The 23,653-nt window shown below is 40.1% G+C and overlaps 1 protein-coding gene across 3 annotated transcripts in view; it reads left to right on the top strand.

The window, feature by feature from the left end:
- The window catches only part of ACOX3 (acyl-CoA oxidase 3, pristanoyl), a 38,050-nt gene extending 16,633 nt beyond the window's left edge, over positions 1-21,417 (top strand). For all 3 annotated transcript variants that reach the window (XM_075091967.1, XM_075091965.1, XM_075091966.1), the window contains exons 8-18: positions 2,328-2,424; positions 2,840-3,022; positions 3,979-4,101; positions 5,823-5,943; positions 6,424-6,543; positions 7,220-7,333; positions 9,866-9,981; positions 15,063-15,237; positions 15,721-15,788; positions 16,475-16,561; positions 20,165-21,417. In XM_075091967.1, the coding sequence (XP_074948068.1) occupies positions 2,328-2,424; positions 2,840-3,022; positions 3,979-4,101; positions 5,823-5,943; positions 6,424-6,543; positions 7,220-7,333; positions 9,866-9,981; positions 15,063-15,237; positions 15,721-15,788; positions 16,475-16,561; positions 20,165-20,284 (1,324 nt within the window). In that variant the 3' untranslated portion in view covers positions 20,285-21,417. The remainder of the gene's footprint in view (positions 1-2,327; positions 2,425-2,839; positions 3,023-3,978; positions 4,102-5,822; positions 5,944-6,423; positions 6,544-7,219; positions 7,334-9,865; positions 9,982-15,062; positions 15,238-15,720; positions 15,789-16,474; positions 16,562-20,164) is intronic.
- Positions 21,418-23,653: the final 2,236 nt, after the last annotated feature.

The following is a 23,653-nucleotide window of genomic DNA, read 5'->3' as shown; positions in this document are numbered from 1 at the left end:
GTATATAGATTTATATATTAGTAGATCTAAATTTGCTTTTTAAGAACTCTAGAGTTTCAAGCACGCATCAGTATAAATAATATTCTACAACTGCACAGCTTTGCTGAACGAATTGAACTAATCACTACAACGTAAAACACAAAAGGTCAATTTGCCATCTTGTTCATTGTCATTGCTAACAAATATCTTACTGTTCATCACACACAGGACTAAACTTGCTCCAAATATGTATTTGTAAAGAGAAGACACAAGCAGGAGCCCTTTGAAATGTCCTCATAATTGTGCCCCAAAGATAGTTTCATCTCTCTGTTAGGTCAGCTCTTCCTTTAGTCTGGCTTATGATTCCAGTTTTTATCACCCATTCAATAGCTTTTTAAAATAATATTTCATTGCTTTCTTCCATGTATCTTTTCCTACTTAGGAGGGATCCTTTATAAACATCCATGAAGCTCTCTTACTTTCATTGCTCTGATTCCTCCCTAAATGCCTCATTTGCTCTAATGGCTTATAAAAAAATGCCAATGCTTAGCACACTCACCATTTGTTTGAACACGTTTGCAGCTTCCCGCCTTACACTTGGATTGTGAGCTCCTTGGAGAAAGCACCTTTCTGTAGTTCTATGGATGTACGGTAACTAGGAAAAGAGAGTGCTAAACTAGGGACCTAAACCTTGCCACACACGCTCTCCTGTAATTAAAGTAATGAGTAAATATAAAGTAATGAGTAATAATAAATAAAAAGCTCAAGTTCTGTCTAACATGCATGCGATAGCTTAAAAATGTTGGAGTTCCTCTACAGTTTTAGTTGTATTTTATGTAGGATATAGGGAACAGAGAATGTGAATTTAACCAAAAGATCTTTTTTGAATGACATTTTTTATTTTCAGTGATATGAAAAAAATACTAACAGAGATGGAAATCAGATTTTTGGAAATTCTGAATTTGCTTCTGTTACAAAGTAGTGTTGTCTCACTGAAACTGGCACGTAATAAAGCACTTCTAGCATTGTTAAGGCCAGTAAGCAGCTGGTTCTTGGTTAGAATAATATGCTTTTCTCTGTGACTAAGTTCAAAAATACTGTATATCTCTAAGGCTGAATAAATTCAGTATGCAGATATGTTTCCTTGGAAACAACTCGTAATTTTAAAGCACATGCGGCAATGCAGCCCTTATGTAATTTATTAATGTGAAAGACCTGGCTCTCGTGAGCCTTATTAAATAGATCAGCCTGTATTGGCAGGAAAAAGGAATTTGCTTTGATTACAAATACAGCTTTTCAAGTGCTATTAGATACTGAGATATTACTGAGTGGAACTGGTATTACTGCTGTTGTGCCAAGTTGCGTTGCCCGTTTGGGTGAAACAGTTCATACACTTTCTTCCTGAAGAATAAGAATACTCAGGACATTCTGCCTGTTCTAAGAACTTCCTTCTTTATTGCTGCTAGGGTGCCACAATTTAGGAAAGGTTATCTTGCTCTTCCTTTTTAAGATGCCACAGTCTAGAGAAGAGAAATCCTAGTCTGATTTTAAAAGAAGCAAAATTCTTCATTCAGTTCTTTCTCAGGACACTATTTCAGCTATGTCCTTGTTTGTATTGCAGTAACATGAATGATCCAGATCTATATTTTGGACTTATAAAAATGTATAGTGTCTTCCTTCCAAAGCAGTCTCCAGACTGGACTGAACAACACTTCAGTAAAGCATGTGGTTCAGCAGAATTGTTTGTGTCAGGGAATCATTAGGAGTCAGAATGGCCCAGTCAGGTTCTAAGCAGGAGAAGGAAATTGTTCATCTTCCCAAGCTTTTTAATAGCTGGGATGTCAAGCTAAATAACTTATCTAAACTCATGCAGACTGAGAATCAGTTCAGGTTTCTGGGCTGTCAGTGAAAGTGTCTGTCAAACTGCCTCTGTATAAGGTCTCTAACAAGTAACCTCACCTGTCCTTCCCCTCAAATAGAATACATTGCTCATCCTTCCATTAGTTGTTTACTTTACTGGGGAAGCTGCTGAAGGTGGTCTTCTAGAGTCAGTGAGGTGTTTGTTTTGGTTTTGTAAGCATTTTTTTCCCCAAAAACAAACTGAAGAGTTATAACAAATAATTTCCCGTCTTGAATTTCCTCTGCTGCCCTGGGTCTGAAAGCCTTTGTTCTCCCAGGCATACTCTCCTAAAAATTACCTAACTGTCTTGATGGGCACTATATTCAGTTCACTTGTATGCCTTAGATCATTGTGCAGTTGTCTCTTTTTGTGACCTTTTTTCTGTACAGTAGCTACATCAGACTATGTCGAGGTAGATTTTACATTCCTTGTGTATTTGTTTAAACAGATTTGCCATGTTCCACAATGTCAGGATACCTAAAGAAAACATACTGAATATAACTGGAGATGTCACAGCGGAGGGAAAGTACTCAAGTTCAACCAAGGTAAGAATCAAGGTTTTGTTTCATTAATGCAGTTCATTGAATATACAAAGGTAAAAGTAAGCAAAGAGATGGAGGCTGGACCTCTCATGTTGGGAAGTACTAGATACCTGGACTTAAGTAAGGCTGTTGATGATTTCACATCAGATAGAATGCTGGCTTTTTAATTGCCTTTCAGAGATGTCTCAACTCACCATACTAATTTTACTGACTTCTTGCTCTTCGTGCTACCCCACTGACCCCAAAGTTATTTAGATAAACTACTGTGAGTCTGGCCTGAATGCCTTATTTGAATGTGTCAAGGGTCAAAATAGCTGATCCTCTGGGCTTCTGATCACGCTATCAGAGTTGTATCCTTACAGGGCATGTAAATGAAACATTTGCCTCACCATTCAGTCTGTGCCTTTTCTTCATTCAGAATGTTAAAGAGCATTTTAGTGCAGTTCTGGGATCCTTGTCCACGGGCAGAATTTCAATCACGACAGCTTCCACGGCCAATTTAAAGCTTGCCTTATCGATAGCCGTTCGCTTCTCAGCAGCTCGCCGTCAGTTTGGACCAACTGATGACGAAGAAATACCTGTTCTTGAATACCAAACACAGGTAAATACTTTGGAATTCACATCTACACACTTTTGTATAATGAAACTCAGATTCAGAGCTAGTGCAGATCAAAATAGCGACACTGAAGTTAGTGAAATTGAAGTTGCCTATGTCATCTGAAGTGTCACTCTAGGGCAGCTGTGGTGGTTCATTCCAACTCAAGATCTTCTCCTGGTGCGACAAGGCTTTGAAAGATTTGCAACTTTGAAAGACAAACTGTTGAAAGCTGCCTTCTTTCCACCTCTTCTGAATAAGCCAGGGTCTGCTTCCCACTATTCTTTGAGTCTCTCAATTTTTCTCAGTTTTGGCTTGTTCTGTGGGCTCTGCTTGCTGAATCTCTCCTTCCTTCTCTTCTTCTCTTCTTTTTCTTCTCCTTCTCTTCTTGCTCTACCACAAAAGCTTCCTCAAGCAGTTTCTCTTTTTCCTTCATGGGCTCCCAGTTGCATGAAGCAGCAGATATGCTTTTTCCTCTGCTTCCCAGCCCTGGTGTTTTTTGGGTTTGTTTTTTTTTTTCTCCATAAAATGCAACCAGCACTAACATACATTCAGCAACAAACAAGCAAGTGAAACAACCTCTGTCATGTTGGTACTGAAGAAACACATGAATTGTGACTGGCCCCAGCATGTGAGACCTTATATAATACAGGGCAAAGGTATGTCATTGGCCCCCAAAGCTTCTTTGAACTTTTGCAGTGGTTTAAAAGGAAGTTTATCACAAATTCATAAAATGCATGAACTAGAATAAGGTAACTGTAACTTGTGTATAGACTAGTTATAATTAATTATGTTTATAGATGGTTATTGTTAAGTTCTCTATAAAACAGTTTTCCAATCTGAACAAACTAAAAACAAATGGGGTTGGTTCAATATTATAAGATAGTTACATATATATTTATATATAACACTATAAAAATATGTATCAATTTGCAGTCAAATCTATTGAATTTTTATTCTAGCAATGGCGTCTTCTTCCTTATCTGGCTGCTACATTTGCCTTAGATTACTTCTCCAAATCTCTGTTTGAGAACTTCATAGAATTTTATGCAGGCTTATTGACAAAGCAAAGGAGTCAGAGACAGGTGAGATATTTACACATTTCTTCTTCACTGAATTCTTACTATAATAAACCGGAAATTGTTAAATAAAGGGCCTACTTAGAAGTCTTAGGCCATCTTACAATTAAGAATGCTACAGCAGCATCCCGTGTACAAAGTAATGATCAAAATTGCATTCAGAAAAGCACCCAAATTATTTTTGACGGAGTCGTTAAAGTTTTATTGATTTCTGTGGGATTTAAGGTTATGTTCCCTTGCAGAACTTGTTATCATAAATATATGATGATAATGCAAATTCAACCTATAACTCCTGTAAATGATACTGCAGGGGCCATGTGTCAAAGACTTTCTGAAATTATACTATTCTTAATTCCTGCACAGACTCTGTGAGTCTGGCTTGAGTTTGCAATTCGTATTCCTGCATTAGCAAAAATATTTTTGGAGAAAAAAGTTAAGACATTTGAGCCTTAATGCTGAATTTGTCATCCACAGTCAGACCGTTGGAAGTCACCCCTTTACAGAGGAAATAGTTTGATTAATCTGTCTCTGTGCAAGAACTGATTCTCAACCAAAATAACTGCAGTATGGTTTTTTTATAGCATATAAATTTTTATTTATTTATTTATTTTGACAATATTAATCATTAGGGCCTATGCACTGGCTGTGTATTGCTCAGATCTCACTTAAACACTCAGGCTTTTTTCAGCTGAAATAAAGCTCATGAAAGATTTGTGTACTAATGGCTCGTTATTCTAATTTCTCCTAATTTCTCCTCATTGCACAAACCACAGAAGAATCTGTTTGATTTTTTTAATCTGATATTTTATCTCTGGAGGTCTCTGGTGCAGTCACTAATCTTAGGCAAAACATTGGCTATCAGAACAAAAATTATGATAGAAAAAAATCTGATTGTTGACTATGTTAACAATGTAATCCTTTGGAATTCCTTTTGTTCTACAGGAGATCATAAAAAACCAAGCAAACAAACACAAATCAACCAGGAAGTTACTCTTAAACAAGCTTTGCTGGTATCAATCCACTATCTCCAGAAACTGGAATTCCAAACACATTTTCAATGGAGAGACACCAGACTTAGTGTAAATGCAGGCTACTGTGATTCTTTGGAAATTGAGGGGGTGTATGTTAGTAAAAAAATATACAGAGTTTTAGTTGTATTTAGTTAGTTAGTTAAATTTATTTATTTATATTTATTTATTTATTTATTTAGTAATAAAACATACAAGTTTTACTACTCTTTGCAAAATTGATGCTTTAAAGATCAGTGAAAACCATGTAAAGCAGTAGATATTATAAATATCCTTTTGCTGACTGGGGAGAGAGTGACTGCTTATGTCACAGAGGGGATAGAAACTTTCTCTGGACATGCCACCTTCAACCACCTGCCTCTCCATCTTTGGGACTGTGGGAGGAAAAGGTTGGCAAGCAGTGAGCTATCCCGTGCAATGCCATGTCAGCTGGAACATTTGAGCCACGATGTACCCATGTGTCCATTACCTGGCAAAAATTATTGCTGTCCGGTATAAGCAAGTTAGTGCTGAAGGTTTTTGAGTTGTGGCAGCAAAAAATATGCTCTGCCCTTACACAGATCTCAGAAAATTTTATGTATGTATTGCCAGTTACTCTTTTCTTCAGTATAAAGCAATACACATAGCTATGGCTTTAACTGGTCACAAACTTACTTGGTGCAAAAATTATTATTCACTTGTAATTTGTTTTTCATTAAGAATGATATGGGACGTGAGATTCATGCCTTATCTGCTGCCAGCAAACCACTGTCTTCTTGGACTGCTCAGCAGGCAGCCCAGGAGTGCCGAGAAGCTTGTGGAGGACATGGTTACCTTGCCAGTAAGTTACAGGCTACTGCATACACTGATCAGAAAGAGAATGGGTATGTCGATGTGTTCTTTGTTGTTGTGTCACAGTGTTTGAATTTTAGCAATATGTTTAGAAAGGGTTTTTCCTCATATCCATATTGTTAAAGTTTATTTCATACATGATACCACAAAAAAACCCCTAAACCCATGCAGCATCTGCACCAGCATTTGGACAGACTACATGTGATTCAGTCTCAGTTCCAAAAATAAAGATGCAGGGTTTATAGATGAGAATTCCTCTTGTAAGATAAATGCCACACTTTTTCTAAAATCTTTCCAATATCTTCATTTTCACAAGCTAAACAGTGAACTTTCAAGCTCATCTGTTGGTAACAATAGCTGTGCATACAGGGACAGACAACTCTTGCATTCTGTCACATGATAATTATTTTATCCCTCTCAGATTCCATTAATATATTGCAATATATTAACTTGTGCTCTTGTTATTAAGTGAATCGTCTGGGTGAAATCCGAAATGACAATGATCCAAACTGCACATATGAGGGAGATAACAATGTCCTGCTTCAGCAAACTAGCAACTACTTACTGAGCTGGATGAATTGTATAAGAGGTAAGTTTTCATTGTGGAGTCCTATGCTGGACCCAACAGTGTGTAGCTAATGGAACTAGGAGGTAATTTCATACTGAAAGCAATTGACAGTCATTTAATCATTTGGTAGAGCATAAATGATGTGCTGCAGACTCGATCATATGACAATCACAATACACAGATACCTGCTGCAAGAAATATTCTTTCTCTTAAGTCTTGCAGAAACTACCTAGATGTTTGGACATCCCTAATCAGGTTAAGTGTCTCTAGTATCTTACTCCCTGAGAAGTGCAATTCAATGACTACTCCTAAAGTTGTCGTAAGCCTAGGTATCCTCTGCTCATTGTAGTTAAAACAGTTCATATTGCCTAACTTGGTAGCAATATCCATCAGTACAGTTTGTAGTTCTCTAGATTTTGTTTTGATTTTCTAGCAGTGAGTTTCACCAGCATCTTACAGAACTGGAAAACTCAGCTACAGGAGTTGAATCTTATGGGGCTTATAGGTAGTGATGTCAGGTTTTTCAGCACTTGTCCACCAGTCCTCATTTGGCTGGACTAGGCCGTAGTAAAGTAAATATTATGGCCTAATTGGATCTGGCCTATCAAGTGTATGCATGGCTTCATAATAGGCTTTTTGTTCCAAAGAGTCTGATTTCTTTTCTCATAAATCATTTTTATTTTCTTTCGTGTTTCAGATAAAGCTCCTTTTGAATCCCCTTTTGGAACAATAAACGTTTTGCAAGACTACCATAATATCCTTGGCTGGAAATTCACAGCCATTAGTGTCGAAGAATGCATGGACTCCTCAGGTAGCCTTCTGCTGTTGTTAAACTGATTCTAGAGTCTTAAATTCCTTTCCAGAGGAAAGGATACAGAGATTTGAGATTCAACCTCTACTACTTATTAGATATTTTTCATATTACTATTTGATGATTTTCTTTGTATTATGTGCATTTCAATTTGCTAAGAACATGGTTTGCATTTCCAAGTATGTCCTACCGCCCCTAGCCTCAATTCTGGAATGGAAGGATAGCATCAGATATATTCCATTTTTGTTCCTCTAAAATGGCATTTGTGATCTAGGTTTTTTGCCACTGTATTCACAGAATCACAGAATGGCAGGGGTTGGAAGGGACCTCTGGAGATCATCTCATCCAACCCCCCTGCTTGAGCAGGCACACCCAGAGCAGGGGGCACAGGAATGCATCCAGGTGGGGTTTGAATGTCTCCAGGGAAGGGACTCCACAACCTCCCTGGGCAGCCTGTGCCACTGCTCTGGCACCTTCACAGGAAAGAATTTTTTTCTCATGTTTAGGTGGAACTTCTATGTTCCAGCTTGTACCCATTGCCCCTGGTCCTGTCATTGGGCATCACTGAAAAGAGCCTAGTCCAATCATCCTGACACCCTCCCTTTAGATATTTATAAGCGTTCATAAGATCCCCCCTCGGTCTTCTCCAGGCTGAACAAACCCAGGTCTCTCAGCCTTTCGTCACAAGGCAGATGCTCCAGTCCCCTGATCATCTTGGTAGCTCTCCACTGGACTTGCTCAAGAAGTTCCACGTACTTCTTTAACTGGGGGCCCAGAACTGGACACAGTACTCCAGATGTGGTCTCACTAGGGCAGAGTAGAGGGAGAGGATAACCTCTCCCGACCTGCTGGCCACACTCCTTTTAATGCACCCCAGGATACCGTTGGCCTTCTTGGCCACAATGACACATTGCTGGCTCATGGTCATCTCGCTGCCCACCAGCACTGCCAGGGCCTTCTCAGCAGAGCCGCTTTCCAGTAGTTCAGCCCCCAGCCAGTACTGGTGCAGGGGGTTGTTCCTTCCCAGGTGTAGGACCCTACACTTGCTCTTGTTGAATTTCATGATGTTCCCCTGGGCCCAGCTCTCCAGCCTGTCCAGGTCTTGTATTGTTTTCAAGTTAAACTGTTGTAAAGGCCATTGATTGCCACTACCTTATATCACTAAAATATCTTATTTTAGAAAACCATAAAAGTGATTTAGAAATATGTTGAAAAGGCTTTAAGTGTGTCTGCTTTTGACAGTTGCTTTTGGTTGCATAGAGAAAAATGGGTAATGGTAAAAGAAAATTCCCTGCAGTTTTCCTGGCTTACTCTGCTATAATTAAATCAAGTATGACATTAGATGCCATTGCCACTTTTGTATCACTGTGAGGCCAGATTGGCCCTTGGAGGCAAAAATTAACAAAGAAAAGAGCAGATAATGGAATAGTGGCAGGGCATTGAGCAAAAGTCTGTGAATCTGGGAAGATTCTGTGGGATCTGAAGAGAATCTTTGAAACTGAGAACATACTGGGGGAAGAAACTCCAGTCTTAATACATGAGGAGCAATTGAGTTGATTCCTAGAATTCAGTAACCACTTCAGTGCTCAAAAAGTTGAAAAAAGCTGAACTTTGGATAGCAATGCATAGTACTAAGTGAGATATTATCATAATAGCTGTGGGTTAAAATCTGAATAACTTCAAAATACAGAGACTTATAAGAAAAAGACCAGTTCAGAACAACTGCTTGCTTTCTTTGTTGTGTGTCTCCAACTTGTGGAATCCAGCAGAGCACAAACTGCTACCTAAGCACATGTTCTCTCCTCTCTTGTAATACCTACTGAATCAGACTATAGTTTTAAAAATACCTGAATCTGTTTATTGTTCCATTCGGTTAGAAACTGGACTGTTAATTTAGGTGCCTAAAGTTAGGCAGCATGTGAACACTCAAAAATGCCTAAATAATATTCTACGTTACATCTTAAGCTAAAACGCAAGCAGGATTCATACAAGGTTTTTATGCTGAAGTACTTTTTTCCTTAATAGTTCCAGGCTGCTCTAAAAATGTAACACCCTTACGTACAAAGCAAGGTATTCGAATGCAATTACATTCAGCCACTTTTGCAGTGTTAGAAGTCACATGCTTCCACGAAATGTAGGCTGTCTCTGTTCTTGTATTCTCAGAAGTGACTGAGTACCTTGCAGACCTAAGTCTTAATATGGGAAGAAAATAACAAGCTAAAAAGATTTGATCGAATCAGAAGTCTAAATTGAGCTGTGGATATACCTTGTCTTTTAGCTTGGGGTCAGTAAGGACTAGTGTATGGTCAGGCTTGGTATGTCTTCATTGTACAGTTACAGACTGACTGTCTTATCCAGATGCTGTTTATTGCATCTGCAGTAATGGGCAAAGTGTCATGTTAATGGATTGATTAATTAACACTTCCACTTTTCATCTTGGGTAACAAAAACTGTGACTGCAGCAGAATCTGCGTGCGACTTTGTGAATTGCAAATGTGAATGTTAAGAATTTTGGTTTTCTCTTTTTCACAGTTCCTTTAGCAGCATATAAATGGCTGGTTTGCTACCTGCTCCGAGAAAGTGACCTAAAGCTGAGCAAGGAGAAGCAGTCTGGGCGAAGTGATTTTGAGGCAAAAAACAACTGTCAGGTAATACTTATTCAGCTTTCTTATTTTATTTACTTATTTTCATCCAAGGTTGTTGGATCCTGTTAGTTTTTTCTTCTTGTGCCATGAAGTACAACTTCGTCAAGCATAAAGCAGCAAGTCAAATAACTAATAAAATATAATACCTGTCCATGTGCATTGTATTGAACATGATAACAGGAGGACAGTTACCATCAGCAGAAGTCTTCCAGGATATGTTTTCCTTCAGAAAAGTTGCAGGCACGTGCTGGGTGATGTCTGTAATTTTGATAGCACAACTTCTGAAGACTAAGTCTACTACTATTAAATCTACTGCAGCATCTGATTATTACATCTTCATCTGCTCTTGTGGCCAAATACATACTGTAGGAAAGAATCTTGCTCTGGCAGGTAGGTAAACTAGATGACATAATAGGTCTTTTCCATCTCTAATTTCTATAGTGCAAAGTACTCATGAAAGATACCAGACTGACAGCATTGGAACCTGAAAAGGAAACATTGGCAATCTACGTATAGCAGATCCACTCTCTCACCAGAGAGTTTTAACTGCTAGGAATGGCTTAACTCCAAATTTCGGTGTATATCCCCAAGCTCCCCAGATTCTTCTATTACCTCCATGAGAAAAGCTGGCTTGCAGCCAAGGAAAGAACACTTGTCGTTTGTCACTGAGGCGAGAGATCTGTTTCCTGAAGATAGCCAGTGTCATTCACCTTATCTGCAGAGCTCATTAGAAACATCAGGAAGGAATATTCAACTCTGCACCTAGAAAGAGACATCCTAGCTTCAACAGGGTATGGTCTGTGTGAAACCACTGGTAGAGTGGAGGAAGTCTTTCCTGGTTTTACCCTAGAAGCAGCTTATTAGAGAAACCCTTCAGGGTCAAATTCAGAATGGGAATTACCAGAAGTTCAGGTCTGATTGCCTGTCAGTTGGCCAGCTCTTGGGAGGCTGGTGCCAAGGCCAGAGTGAGAGAGAATGGTTTGCTCAGGAATATGAAGGTTCTCTTCACTTTTATGTTCAAATGTGCTAAAATGTGAAGATATTTAGGCACACAACTGCTTTTGAGATACACATTGATATACCTTAGGTCATTAGGTTTTACTTTCTCCCTACAATTCATCTTCAGGACAGCGGGATTTTGTATTTTAAATGGCATGCCTCAAAAACATCTGAAAATTATTTACAAGCTGTGCTTTAAAGATGTGTACATATTTGATTTAAAACTTTCTGGGCACGAAGAAGCATTTTTCTGTCAGCCCAGTGGCTGACTAATATATAATATTTGTTCTTGCTATGGGAAATCTGGAAAGGATTCCTAGCCTATCCCTAGGCTATTTTGGTTTGGTGCTAGCTTGATAGAAACAATACAGAAGTGCAAGCAAAGATAAAGAAGGAAATAGAATTTTAGGGGAGAAGAACGGGGAATTAATTCTTAATGCTTCATTTGCGATGTTAAGACTTATTTCATTCTGACTAGGGAACTGACATTCGTATCTAAAAAAGTCCATGTAGTAAGGGACAAGTCCTCCTAAACCAGCAGAGAACAGATGTGTACTTTGCAGTTCGTACTTGTGTCTGAGCTTGGACGTAAGTATGCCACTGAACAGCTAGCAAGAGATACAGTAATCTTTGGAATGTGCCTTTTTTAAATCATAATATCATAGAATCATAGAATCGTTAAGTATGGAAAAGACCCTTAAGATCATCGAGTCCAACCGCTAACCTATCACTGCCAAGTCCACCACTAAACCATGTCCTCAAGCACCACGTCCACCCTACTTTTAAATAACTCCAGGGATGGAGACTGCACCACCTCCCTGGGCAGCCTGTTCCAATGCCTGACAACCCTTTCGGTGAAGGATCTTTTCCTCATATCCAACCTAAACTTTCCCTGGTGCAGCTTGAGGCCATTTCCTCTCATCCTATCGCTTGTTACTAGGGAGAAGAGACCAACCCCCGCCTCGCTACAACCTCCTTTCAGGTAGTTGTAGAGAGCAATAGGTCTCCCCTTATCCTCCTCTTCTCCAGGCTAAACAACCCCAGTTCCCTCAGCTGCTCCTCATAAGACTTGTTTTCTAGACCCTTCACCAGCTTCGTTGCCATTCTCTGGACACGCTCCAGCAACTCGATGTCCTTCTTGTCCTGAGGGGCCCAAAACTGAACCCACTTTTTGAGGTGTGGCCTCACCATGCTGAGGACAGGGGGATGATCACTTCCCTACTCCTGCTGGCCACGCTGTCCTTGATACAATCCAGGATGCGACTGGCCTTCTTGGCCACCTGAGCACACTGCTGGCTCATGTTCAGCTGGCTGCCAACCAACACCCCCAGGTCCTTTTCCTCCAGGCAGCTCTCCAGCCGCTCCTCCCCAAGCCTGTAGCATTGCGTGGGGTTGTTGTGACCAAAGGGCAGGACCCGGCACTTGGCCTTGTAGAATCTCATACCATTGGCTCCTGCCGAACGATCCAGCCTGTCCAGGTCCCTCTGTAGGGCCTTCCTGCCCTCCAGCAGATCGACACAAGACCCAGCTTGGTGTCATCTGCAAACTTACTGAGGGGGCACTCAGTCCCCTCAATCAGATCATCAGTGAAGATATTGAACAGGACCGGCCCCAACACTGAGCCCTGGGGAACACCACTCGTGACCGGCCACCAACTGGATGTGACTCCATTCACCACCACTCTCTGGGCTCGGCCGTCCAGCCAGTTTTTAACCCAGCGCAGAGTGCACTTGTCCAAGCCGTGAGCAGCCAGCTTCTCCAGGAGAATGCTGTGGGAGACAGTGTCAAAGGCCTTACTAAAGTCCAGGCAGACAATGTCCACAGCCTTCCCCTCATCCACTAAGCGGGTCACCTTATCATAGAAAGAGACCAGGTTAGTGAGGCAGGACGTGCCTTTCATAAACCCCTGCTGGCTGAGCCCGATCCCCTGGTTGTCCTGCACATGCCGCATAATGGCATCCAGGATGATCTGCTCCATGACCTTTCCCGGCACCGAGGTCAGGCTGACAGGCCTGTAGTTCCCCAGATCCTCCTTCTGACCGTTGTTGTAGAGGGGCATCACACTCACTAGTTTCCAGTCATCTGGGACCTCCCCGGTTGACCAGGACTGCTGATAAATGATGGAGAGTGGCTTGGCGAGCTCCTCTGCCAGCTCCCTCAGTATCCTTGGGTGGATCCCATCTGGCCCCATGGACTTGATAACATCCAGGTGAAGGAGCAGGTCGGTGACTGCCACCTCTTCAACAACTGGGACTTCATTCTGCATACTAGCTCCATCTCCCAGCACAGGGGCCTGACAACCCCAAGGATGACCAGTCTGACTGTTAAAGACTGAGGCAAAGAAAGCATTAAGTACCTCAGCCTTCTCCTCATCTTTCATAGCCAGGTTACCTTCCATATCCAACAAAGGAGGGAGATTCTCCCTGGCCCTCCTTTTGTCACTGATGTATTTATAAAAACAGTTTTTGTTATCTTTAATGGTGTTGGCCAGTTTAAGTTCCAGCTGGGCCTTTGCCTTTCTAATCTTTTCCCTGTATAACCTCACAACGTCCTTGTAGTCCTCCTGAGTCACCTGCCCCTTCTTCCAAAGGCAGCAAGCTCTCCTTTTTTTCTTGGGTTCCAGCCAAAGCTCCCTATTCAGCCAAGCCGGTCTTCTCCCCCACCTGCTCGACTTACAGCACATGGGGACAGCCTGCTCCTGCGCCTTTGAGACTTCCTTCTTTAATAACATCCAGCCTTCCTGGCCTCCTTTGCCCTTCAGGACTGCCTCCCAAGGGACTCTGTTAACCAGACTCCTTAACAGTCCAAAGTCTGCCCTTCTGAAGTTCAGGGTAGTGGTTTTGCTGACCCTTCCTTACTTCTCCAAGAATCAAAAACTCTATCATGTCATGGACGCTGAGCCCAAGACAGCCTCCGACCACCACATCACCCACCAGGCCTTCTCTGTTCATAAACAGCAGGTCCAGCGGGGCACCTCCCCTGGTTTGCTCGCTCACCAGCTGCGTCAGGAAGTTATCTCCCACACACTCCAGGAACCTCCGAGACTGCTTTCTCTCTGCTGTGTTGTATTTCCAGCAGGTATCTGGAAATAATGCCACAGTGGATTTAAATGCAGGGATGATGCAAGTATTTAAAAGAAATAAGAAACACTAATCAACTAATTCTAAATAAAAAAAAAAAAAAAGAACAAATGGTCTACAACAAACACCAGTTTACAGCAATGCAGCAGATCAGCCACAACAGCCATGGTTTCATGCTCCCCATCTGTTCATCAGGTAGGATGTTTTCAGTCAGCAGTCTGTTCAGTGGTAGGACATATGCCACCATACAGCAAAGGTGAAGTATATAAAAGTAGATAATTGTTCCTATGTGAGTACAGTCACTTAAGGTTTTATGCTCTGTATGAACAGTAACTGGTGACTTGCCTTTCGGATCAGATAGTTGGCAGGGAATAGTTGGACAGTTCTTTCAAAACATACCGCAATCTATTGCAATCCATAAACAGAATCCACTGGTGCTAACATGGGCAGATTTTTTATTTATTATTTGAAGGGACTGTAATAAGTTTTCAACAGGCTACTGAACCACTTTGAGGATTTTATCCTCTTTATAAAGCTCTGCATAATATTAAATAAATATAAACCTACCTTTATCTTCTTAAAGTTATATGGGTTTATTAATGGTCCTAAAGTCAGCAAACCTGACTTTGCATGGTCTTCACTCTGATGTAGCTACTTGATCCCATACAGTCTGTGTGCAACTGCCAAATTGCACTGGTAATAGGCATAAAATCTGGGCTCCCTTTGGACTGGTATAAGAAAGTACCCAAACAGGAAGACAGTGGAAAATTAGGATCTCATCTGTAAGAGGCATTTCATGAAGCATTTCACGTCTAACCTTTGCAAAGACATTTTAGAAAGGATTTTCTCCTAGAGTTTCTTCTTAGTCTTTCTTTAATCCTAAACTAGATCAGCAGATCTAAATCAATAGATCTCCACTAACTTCACCAGAGCAATGGCATTTTGCATCACCTGAGGATTGGTTCCTTGTATTTTGTTACTCAGTGTCCTTTTCTGTTTCCTAAGGTGTACTACTGTCGATCATTAGCCATTGCTTTTATCGAACAAACAGTCGTACAAAGATATCATGACTACACTCATGATCCCAGCATACCATCTACCCTGCAGCCAGTGCTTAAGAATCTCAGTGCTCTGTATGGACTCTGGTCTTTGAGTAAACATCTGGCTGTGCTCTACCAAGGTGAGATCAGCTCCCTGAATATACTGTGCATGTCACTTTATAAAAGTCCTAACTTGGCATGGGGAGGGAATCCTAATTAGGATTTAAATTATTTCTTACATTTTCTTTTTTCCTGTGTAATATAAAACAATCATTCTGGACAAAATTTTCAGGAGCAGGAATCTGGAGTGACAGATTAACCCAAAAGACTCTCTCTTAGCTCAGAGATGATGGAGGGCTCACAAGTTTTGCAGTGGTCCAGTGCTTGGGGGAGGTGATGGGGGATAGGCAGCGAGATGCTGTAGTGTAGCTTGTTAATGCAGAAGGCTCCATATGTCTTAAATTAACAGTTTTGCAGTCAAGTCATTAATGAAAAACAGTCAATCCGGTTACACAGGAGCATCTATTTAGTCTCTTGAATACTGAACTGATAAACTCCTTTGTAAAAGGATTGTGTCAGTGTATTCTTAACTGATATAAGCTTCTTTGTGAATGTATTTGCAGGTGGCTATGCTTCAGGTGAACAAGCTGGTAAATTTATTCAGAATGCTATTCTGGAGCTCTGCTACAGGGTAAGCCTTCAGTATCGTTTGTTGTGATGAAACAATAACATAGTATACAAATACTAAAAAAGAGGTATATCAGTTATTCTGTACTTCAACAGGTAAATTAGCAGGATATTACATTAATAGTTTCTGAGCAACTTTCTGTAAAGTTTAGTAACTCATTGACCCTGAATCTAGTCCTAGTTTATTTACCGAAAAATTATAAACAACGATTCTTACAAAATAACACTCTTACCACTTGTGGCCTTGCAATCTTCATTGGAAATCCAGTGAAGTACTGCAGTCCAGTTCTCTTTATTTCATTATTGTGTTAGCTCATGAGTTTTTTTCTCAACACAAAACCTTTTCAAACTGGATTATGTGCTTTACCAGTAAGCAAAATTTCAAAGAAGAATCTGGACATTATGTTTTTGAAGTTCAAAAATACATATTTTTATGTGTGTAACAGTACCATCTTGATCCAAATGTGTTTTAAAACCGATAAGCATTTAAAGCATTTAAAGTACAGTCTCTTTGGGCAATTACCCTGGGAGGAAAAAAGCAAAATAAATCTAGACTCCTTATTGTGGATTTCTCTTAAGTTACCAATAGCTGGTACTTCATGAAAATAATCTTTATGCTGCTCTGTAGTTCACAGGTAGCCATAGACAACTACAGAAGTTGCCAAATGTGTGTCTTTTGTTTTTAAACAGTTGAAAGATGATGCAGTTGCCCTGGTTGATGTCCTTGCTCCTCCTGACTTCATTCTCAACTCTCCCATTGGTAAAGCTAGTGGAGAGGTAAGAAAACCCATTTTAAAATTTGTGAGTTTAATCATTAAGAAGAGTCTTGCCTGTAAATAGCCATAACATATTCAGGACACATCGCAGCTGCAAAAGAAGATGCTTTTTCAGTGGAAGGTACCACAGGTAAGTTGATGTCAGCAGAAAATGACATTTTGCATTCACTGGAGATAGGCTTCGGTGGGAAACTCGTACAGTATTGCTCTGTGTGCTCTTCTGGGCATCTGTGCTCTGAACAAAAAAAAATTACATCATACTATCTCCTAAGGTTGTTTAAGTAGTAACATGTCTTCAGTATATAGCTTAATGCCTTGGAGAGGTAGTAAGGTGTATTTCTTCTCTGCCTAGGACTTTTGCTGCCTTTACTGGTATTCACATTGTACCCAGGTTGTGTGATGTGCATATAAATGGTGTAGAAAACATTTATTTCTTTTAATTCTTCATAACATTTTTATTTTAATGTGAGAAATGAAAATTTAAAACTTATTCCCATTAAAAATTATATTAGAAATTGCACAATTCTTTGAGAATTCTGTTTATCCAGTGGGAATTCCAGGATATGACAGTATCCTGAAGAAAGCAGTGCAAGGTAGAGCATTACCCAAGGGATCTCAGTAATCTTAACACAGACTTGAAGGATCCTGTTTCATTAGCACCTCTCCTTGCTTTAATGAATATGTTCTCTCTCCTTGTTAAGACTGAGAATATTTTTTGTGCAGTCTAAGTTACACAAAGCAAGAATTGACTCCCGAGCATAAGAATGGCCATACTGGATCCAGATCACAGAATACTCGGTAACTGACAGTGGCCAAGGAGAACGCGGCATGAAACAGATGAAATATCAAGGTGTTCTTTCCCTGCTGTCTCAGCTGTTGGCAGTTGGTGGTTTAAGAGATATCTCATGCCATGGCTTATACTTGTATCATTCTGTTTAACAGCCACAGATGTGTCTATCCTCCATTCATTTTTCCCATCCATTTTCAAGTTCTGCTGTCTCTTGGCTTCCATGACACCATAATTTCCATAATTTAATTATGAGTATTGTGAAAAAATACTTCCTAGTCCCAGTCCATATGCATTTACTCTCTGTGAGGGCCTTTTCATTCCTCTAACAGGCCTTGTTTTCCTTCTCTGTATCTTTCCTCGTTCTGCCATATCCTTTCTGAGGTGGCAGAACCTCAGGAAGCCCAGACCTACGTGCAGGGTTCAGGATGTGGGTGCGCCATGGATTTGGCTGTGCTAGATCATGGTCCCGCTCTGCTTTTTTTCCCTTGACATATTTAATGTGCTGTATTTCATTCCAAAGTCTCAGCAAACCAAAATTCTTGTTTACTGGCCAACCCTACTCAGCAGGGCCAAGCTGTGGGATAACTATTATGTAGACTAGCATCACAGTACGGTAGTTTGGTTTAGTGTGGATAGACCCTGTAGAGAATCACTAGAGCCTGGGGAGACTGCCAGGAAGTTTGACAGGATTGCTGAGTCAAGGGTACTCAATGCTTCTCAATATTCTCTGTCTGTGTCTTCATGTCTGAAGTTGTCCATCGTTCCCATGGTGATCAAGCAATACAGAAGGCAGCCCAGATGTTTCTAACCAGACACTGACCTAACAAAATTATTACTTTGGTAACACAGTCTCTACAAATAAAGGAGGAAAAGCTAGCTCTACATATCCAGCCATCACAGCAAGAGGACTATAATCATCACTGTTTCCATTTCAGTAGATTTTTGAGGCTTAAATTAATGAAAGAGGTAATGGGAGGGAAGGAGCATCATCTGTAAGAATGTTAAGAATGTCTGTGTTGGCCAAAAGCCCATTTTCACCCATTATTCTGTCTCTGACAGAAGCTGTGACTAGATGCTATAGGCAAGAATATAAAATATGGTGCAAGTACACAGTGATCCATTCCCAGAATACTACCCCCTTCTAGCAGTCAGGTGGAGATTCCTTAGCAGCAGCTGATAAAGCTGTCATGTAACGGATTTGGCTAGCTCCTCTTTGGCTAGCTCTTAGCTACACAAATAGAGAAGCCACAGAGGCTTATTAATATTAGGAATATAATATGTAAGACATGCAGATAGGACTTTAAACACTACTGAATTACTCGTGTAATAAATACTTGGTAAGTTTTATGTAAATTCATTGAGTCATATTGAGGAAATCATTTCAAGCAGTAATATCCAACCCACATTCTGCAGAATTCAGGAAGGTTTTCTGAACTGCCTCTAAGTCTGTGGTTTTCAACCTGTGTAAATATTTTCAACTGAAATTTGAAAAAGGCTGCCAATCCCTCACTCAAAGAAAATGCTTAATAAAGCTCCTTGTCTCCTGGCTGTCTGTATTTAATTCTCTATTCATTGCTATCTTTGCAACTTCTAAAAACCAATGCAAACATTTTAGTAAGAATTACAGTATGGTAAAGATTAGATTATCCGAGCATAACAGGAAACTGCATTTAATTCAGGATAACCTTTGTCGTACTGCAGTGGAGTGCCTTGCACCACGATCCACAGATCATAATCGGAGCAGAAGAAAAGTTTCCAAAGTTGTTATGGGCAGCTTTAAGCACTGAGTAAGAAATCAGATTCTCTTTAGAAGCAATTTTGATGGTGTGGACATCGTTTCCCCATAGAAGCTGGGACAATCCCAGCTTCAATATGCGAAGTTATTACCACATTTATTTCAAGATTAAAAATTGTTAGGCAATATTATATCAAACCTGGAATGGAATAAATAGTTAACACTAGCCCATGTAATCAAGGTAAAATATATTTAATATTAAATATATTAGATTTCAATATTTATTTAAATCATCACAAACATACAGGGCCAAGCCATCTTTTGATACAGAAGAAAAGCATTTCACTTTACATCACTGGCTGCTTTTATACTATGTTGATATTATGTTATACTATACTCCAACTTACTGCTGAAAATATGGCCGCCTTTTCCGCATCTTTCTATGACATTATTTAAAGTTTTAAGCTTCAGTTAATTATGAACTGCCAAATGTTGCTAAAATTATACTTTTGCAGAATTCACTTCCCATGCACTTTTTCTTTAACATTTCCACATAAAATTGCAAATTGATGAAGATGATGAACTAACATTCTGCTTATGAGAGAGGAATGTCTTATGCTCAGATCAAACAGTTCACGTCTGGGAGAGAAGTTACGTTACTCTCCAGAAATGTGTTGAAATAGAGGTTAAAAACAGACATGCACAAGTGCTTTCAGACACAGTCTTCAGGTTTGGACAGAGCCAAGATTAGCTTAATAGAACCTTGTTTCCAAATTTCTACCTTTGATAACACAACTCTTGTGAAGTTGCAGACAAGAAATTATAAAGGTTACTGGTTTCCTGCTGTTATGCCAAGGATGGTCTAAGTGATTTACACAGATTTCTGGTGTTTACAGTACTTTGAAATTTTGCACTTTAGCTTTGTGTTTATTCTTTCCTGTACCTAGTTGTTCACACTTGTTATCTAGAAATTCAATCACAGTCTCATTTCAACCAATAAGTTAGATAATTTGTCTTGCAGAAGTTTTCTTTGTTCTATTTTCTGCATGAATTAATCAATTTTTATTGTTATTTTGCAGCTATATAAAAATATGTGGACAGAGATCCTTCAAGGCAGCAAAGCTCTGAGCAGACCTTCATGGTGGGCAGAATTTTGTGTTAATAAACCTCTTCGAGGCAGGCTGAGGTCAAGATTGTAAACTAAACAACTTGTAAGAGGCTGGATGGGCCTGAGATGGATACCGTATTTCAAACATCAGGAGGAAATGAGACCGTATGTCAAACACTGAAAATGAAAGAGATTTTCATAGAGAAGTGCCAAGTTTTAAAATAACTGAAATCAAGTCCAGCTTGGTCTCAGGGACTGTTAACATAATAATGACAGGGGCAAGAGCAACACATCTGCACACTGTTCATATTTACTCAATTAAATACCAAAAAAATAAGATCCATTACGGTCACTGCTTTGCAAAGTTTCTGTAAAAGAAACGTTCCACTCAGTCTCTTGACTTCACTGTCATATTACAGAAGTTAAAAAATTAACAAACATTTCCCACCAGGGATTATGAAATAGCTGAACAAAAGCAAAATACAAGAGAATTTGAAGAAAAAAGACATCAAGAATAGCAACAGTGATAAACCTGTATTAAGGGATGGGAATCATTTCCAACGGCCCCTTTGAAGTCTGTGAAGCCATTCTGATTTACTTCGTATGCCTCTGTGTTAAACTGCTTGATTGCTCTTTCAGTGCAGGAGAGGATTGGGATTTTAGATAATCTGTCTTTGAATTGAACTAATTTTAAGTGACTCATTATACATATTTTTTTTAAAAAAGTATGGGAATGCAAACTTTTAAGTCTAATATATGTTCTTTGTTGGTTACAACATTTTCAGTACTGGGAAACCAGTATCAAGCCTGGGATACATTGACACACATAGAAACTGCATCTATGCTTTAGGTCAGAATACACTCGAATTATTATAAATAAGGTCTTATAAGAACATATGACAGTGGTATGCAGTATCGAACACATTAGGATATTTCTCTTTCAGCTATATTAATTATCCAATACTTTTATTCGCAAATGGAAGAGACACTAACAAAGCTTTGAAAATATTTCTGGTTTAGCTATGCTGTGAAAAACAAATTAATTTTTTCCTTTGTTGTGTCTATGAACAGAAGTACTGTTAAAACCTGATTCCTGTTGCCCTTACTGTTGTGAGCAATCCTATCAAGCCAAAGAGATTATTTTATGTTAAAAAAATGAGTACTGTTTGTGGCTAATCAGGGATGAATTATGATTTGGGCTATAAAATAAATGTGATTTCAGTACTCCAGTGTTGAATCTACTTGAGCAGAATCAGACCCGTGTCCTTGTGGGGTTTTATAATTTCATCTATTGTTGCAGTGTCAATATGTGAAAGTTTGTTAAGTCTTTACAGACTGCCACAACGTGACCAAGTAGTTCTGTAGAGGCTTCTTTGATTCCATCTAAATCTGACACAGCTCAGAAAACATTTTGTGGCTGGAGAATGTATTGAAAGGCCATTGTTAAAAAGATATCGCAGAGAACCTCAAGGTACACTTATTTACTAAACAGATTTTTTTTTTTAAGTTTTTGCTTGTATTTTTAAGAGCAGTTTGTGAGAGAATCTGGGGACTCCCAAGTGCATAATAACACAAGTACAATTTAGGACAGGTGTCCTGGTTTAGCCCCAGCCAGCAACGAACCACCACCCAGCCACTCACTCACTCCCCCTGGTGGGACAGGGGACAGAATCGGACGAGTAAAAGTGAGAAAACCTGTGGGTTGAGATAAAGACAGTTTAACAGGTAAAGCAAAAGCCACGCATGGAAGCAAAGCAAACCAAGGAATTCATTCACCACTTCCCATGGGCAGGCAGGTGCTCAGCCATCCCCAGGAAAGCAGGGCTCCATCACGCGTAACAGTTACTTGGGAAGACAAACGCCATCATTCTGAATGTCCCCCCCTTCCTCCTTCTTCCCCCAGCTTCATACACCGAGCATTACATCATTTGCTACGGAATATCGCCTTGGCCAGTCTGGATCAGCTGTCGCGGCTGTGCCCCTCCTCTCCCGGCTCCTTGTGCACCCAGCAGAGCATGGGAGGCTGGAAAAGTCCTTGACTGGTATAAGCACTGCTTAGCAACACTTAGCAGCTACTTAACAACAACTAGAACATCAGTGTGCCATCAGCACTATTCTCATACCAAATCCAAAACACACTATACCAGCTACAGTGAAAAAAATTAACCCTATCCCAGCCAAAACCAGGACACGGGTCAGACAGAAGCTTTATTAACTATGATCATAGTGAGAGAACATTCGGAGAGCATCTCCCCCTCCCAGCCCTGCTCTCAGCCCTGCTCTCAGCCAACTGATTGCAGAGACCCAACCCATACACAGTTTCAGAAAAAAGAAAAGAGTTGAGGAAAAGCAATCATTTCAATGCTAACAAAGCCAGTATCCAGCCCGGGAGGCATGCACTTCTTAGGTAGGTTGCTGACTGCCACAAGTCTAAGGAATCAAACAGTAAGTAATACGCCTGTGTGAAGAGATGGCTCTTGGTGGAGCCTGTAGTAGTGGCACAACCTGTGTAACCTTAGCTCAGCAGTGGGAAGTTGGAAACAATCACAGGCCATTAGCTTGTAGTCCAAAGGAATGTTCTTTTGGTCAAGCTAACTTCTGGGCCAGACCTCTCAATCTTAAATATTAATAATTTTACCACCACAAGTTCAAGATGACCACCCTCAACACACTCCGGTTAAAAAAAAAAAACCAAAAACAAAAACAAGCAAACAAACAAAAAGCCCCAAATGCTGAAACCGTTGTTCACCATCCCATTGGAATAAAGGATAGAAACTATCTTGTTAAACCTTACCTGTATTTTTTTCTGAACTTCATTTTCTTTGCCAATCAATGTTGCCTGTGTTTTTTCTGCCTCTATTCTTTCTTCTTTTCTAATGAGGTACCATAATTCAGGGTGTCCCAATAGAAGCTCTTTGTACTATTGAACTGTAGGAAACAGCCAAAAGCTTAGCTGCCTTTGATGAAAACTCCCCAGTATAAAGTATTTATTTTCTTTGAACTGTTTTGCCTCTTTTAATAATGTCCAATAGGTGGCATCATCCCATGGGAAAAAAAAAAAATCAATACAGCTAAATACCTATAATTAGATATTATGGAATCATGGAGTCTCATGATTACCTTCATCTCTTTTCTGCATCCCTAGGGAATCCAGCAAGTCTGTACCGCTTGCAGATGTGCAGACCTGAAGGAAGTAGGCAGAGCACATTATGCCCAATATCCAGTGCGAGCACCAGGATCTCTGGCAGTGAAAGGGGCACCTGGGGAAGAGGTGCCCCACTACATAAAATGCAGAGACCAGTAGCATTGATCTGTCACTCCACATTCTGTACTATCCATTGATCGGCAGTGTTATTTTGCTGTCTTATGCACGTGCAATTTCACCATCACCTCTGAGCTCTTCATAAGCGATATGGTCTTTTCCTGCCTCCCTCCTCACAACTGGGAAGCAGAGCTGTAT

The sequence above is a fragment of the Phalacrocorax aristotelis genome, chromosome 4 (assembly GCF_949628215.1).
Source record: "Phalacrocorax aristotelis chromosome 4, bGulAri2.1, whole genome shotgun sequence".
Classification (NCBI taxonomy): Eukaryota; Metazoa; Chordata; class Aves; order Suliformes; family Phalacrocoracidae; genus Phalacrocorax; species Phalacrocorax aristotelis.
Note: the sequence above shows the minus strand (reverse complement) of the source record. Positions and strands in the feature narration are given on the sequence as shown.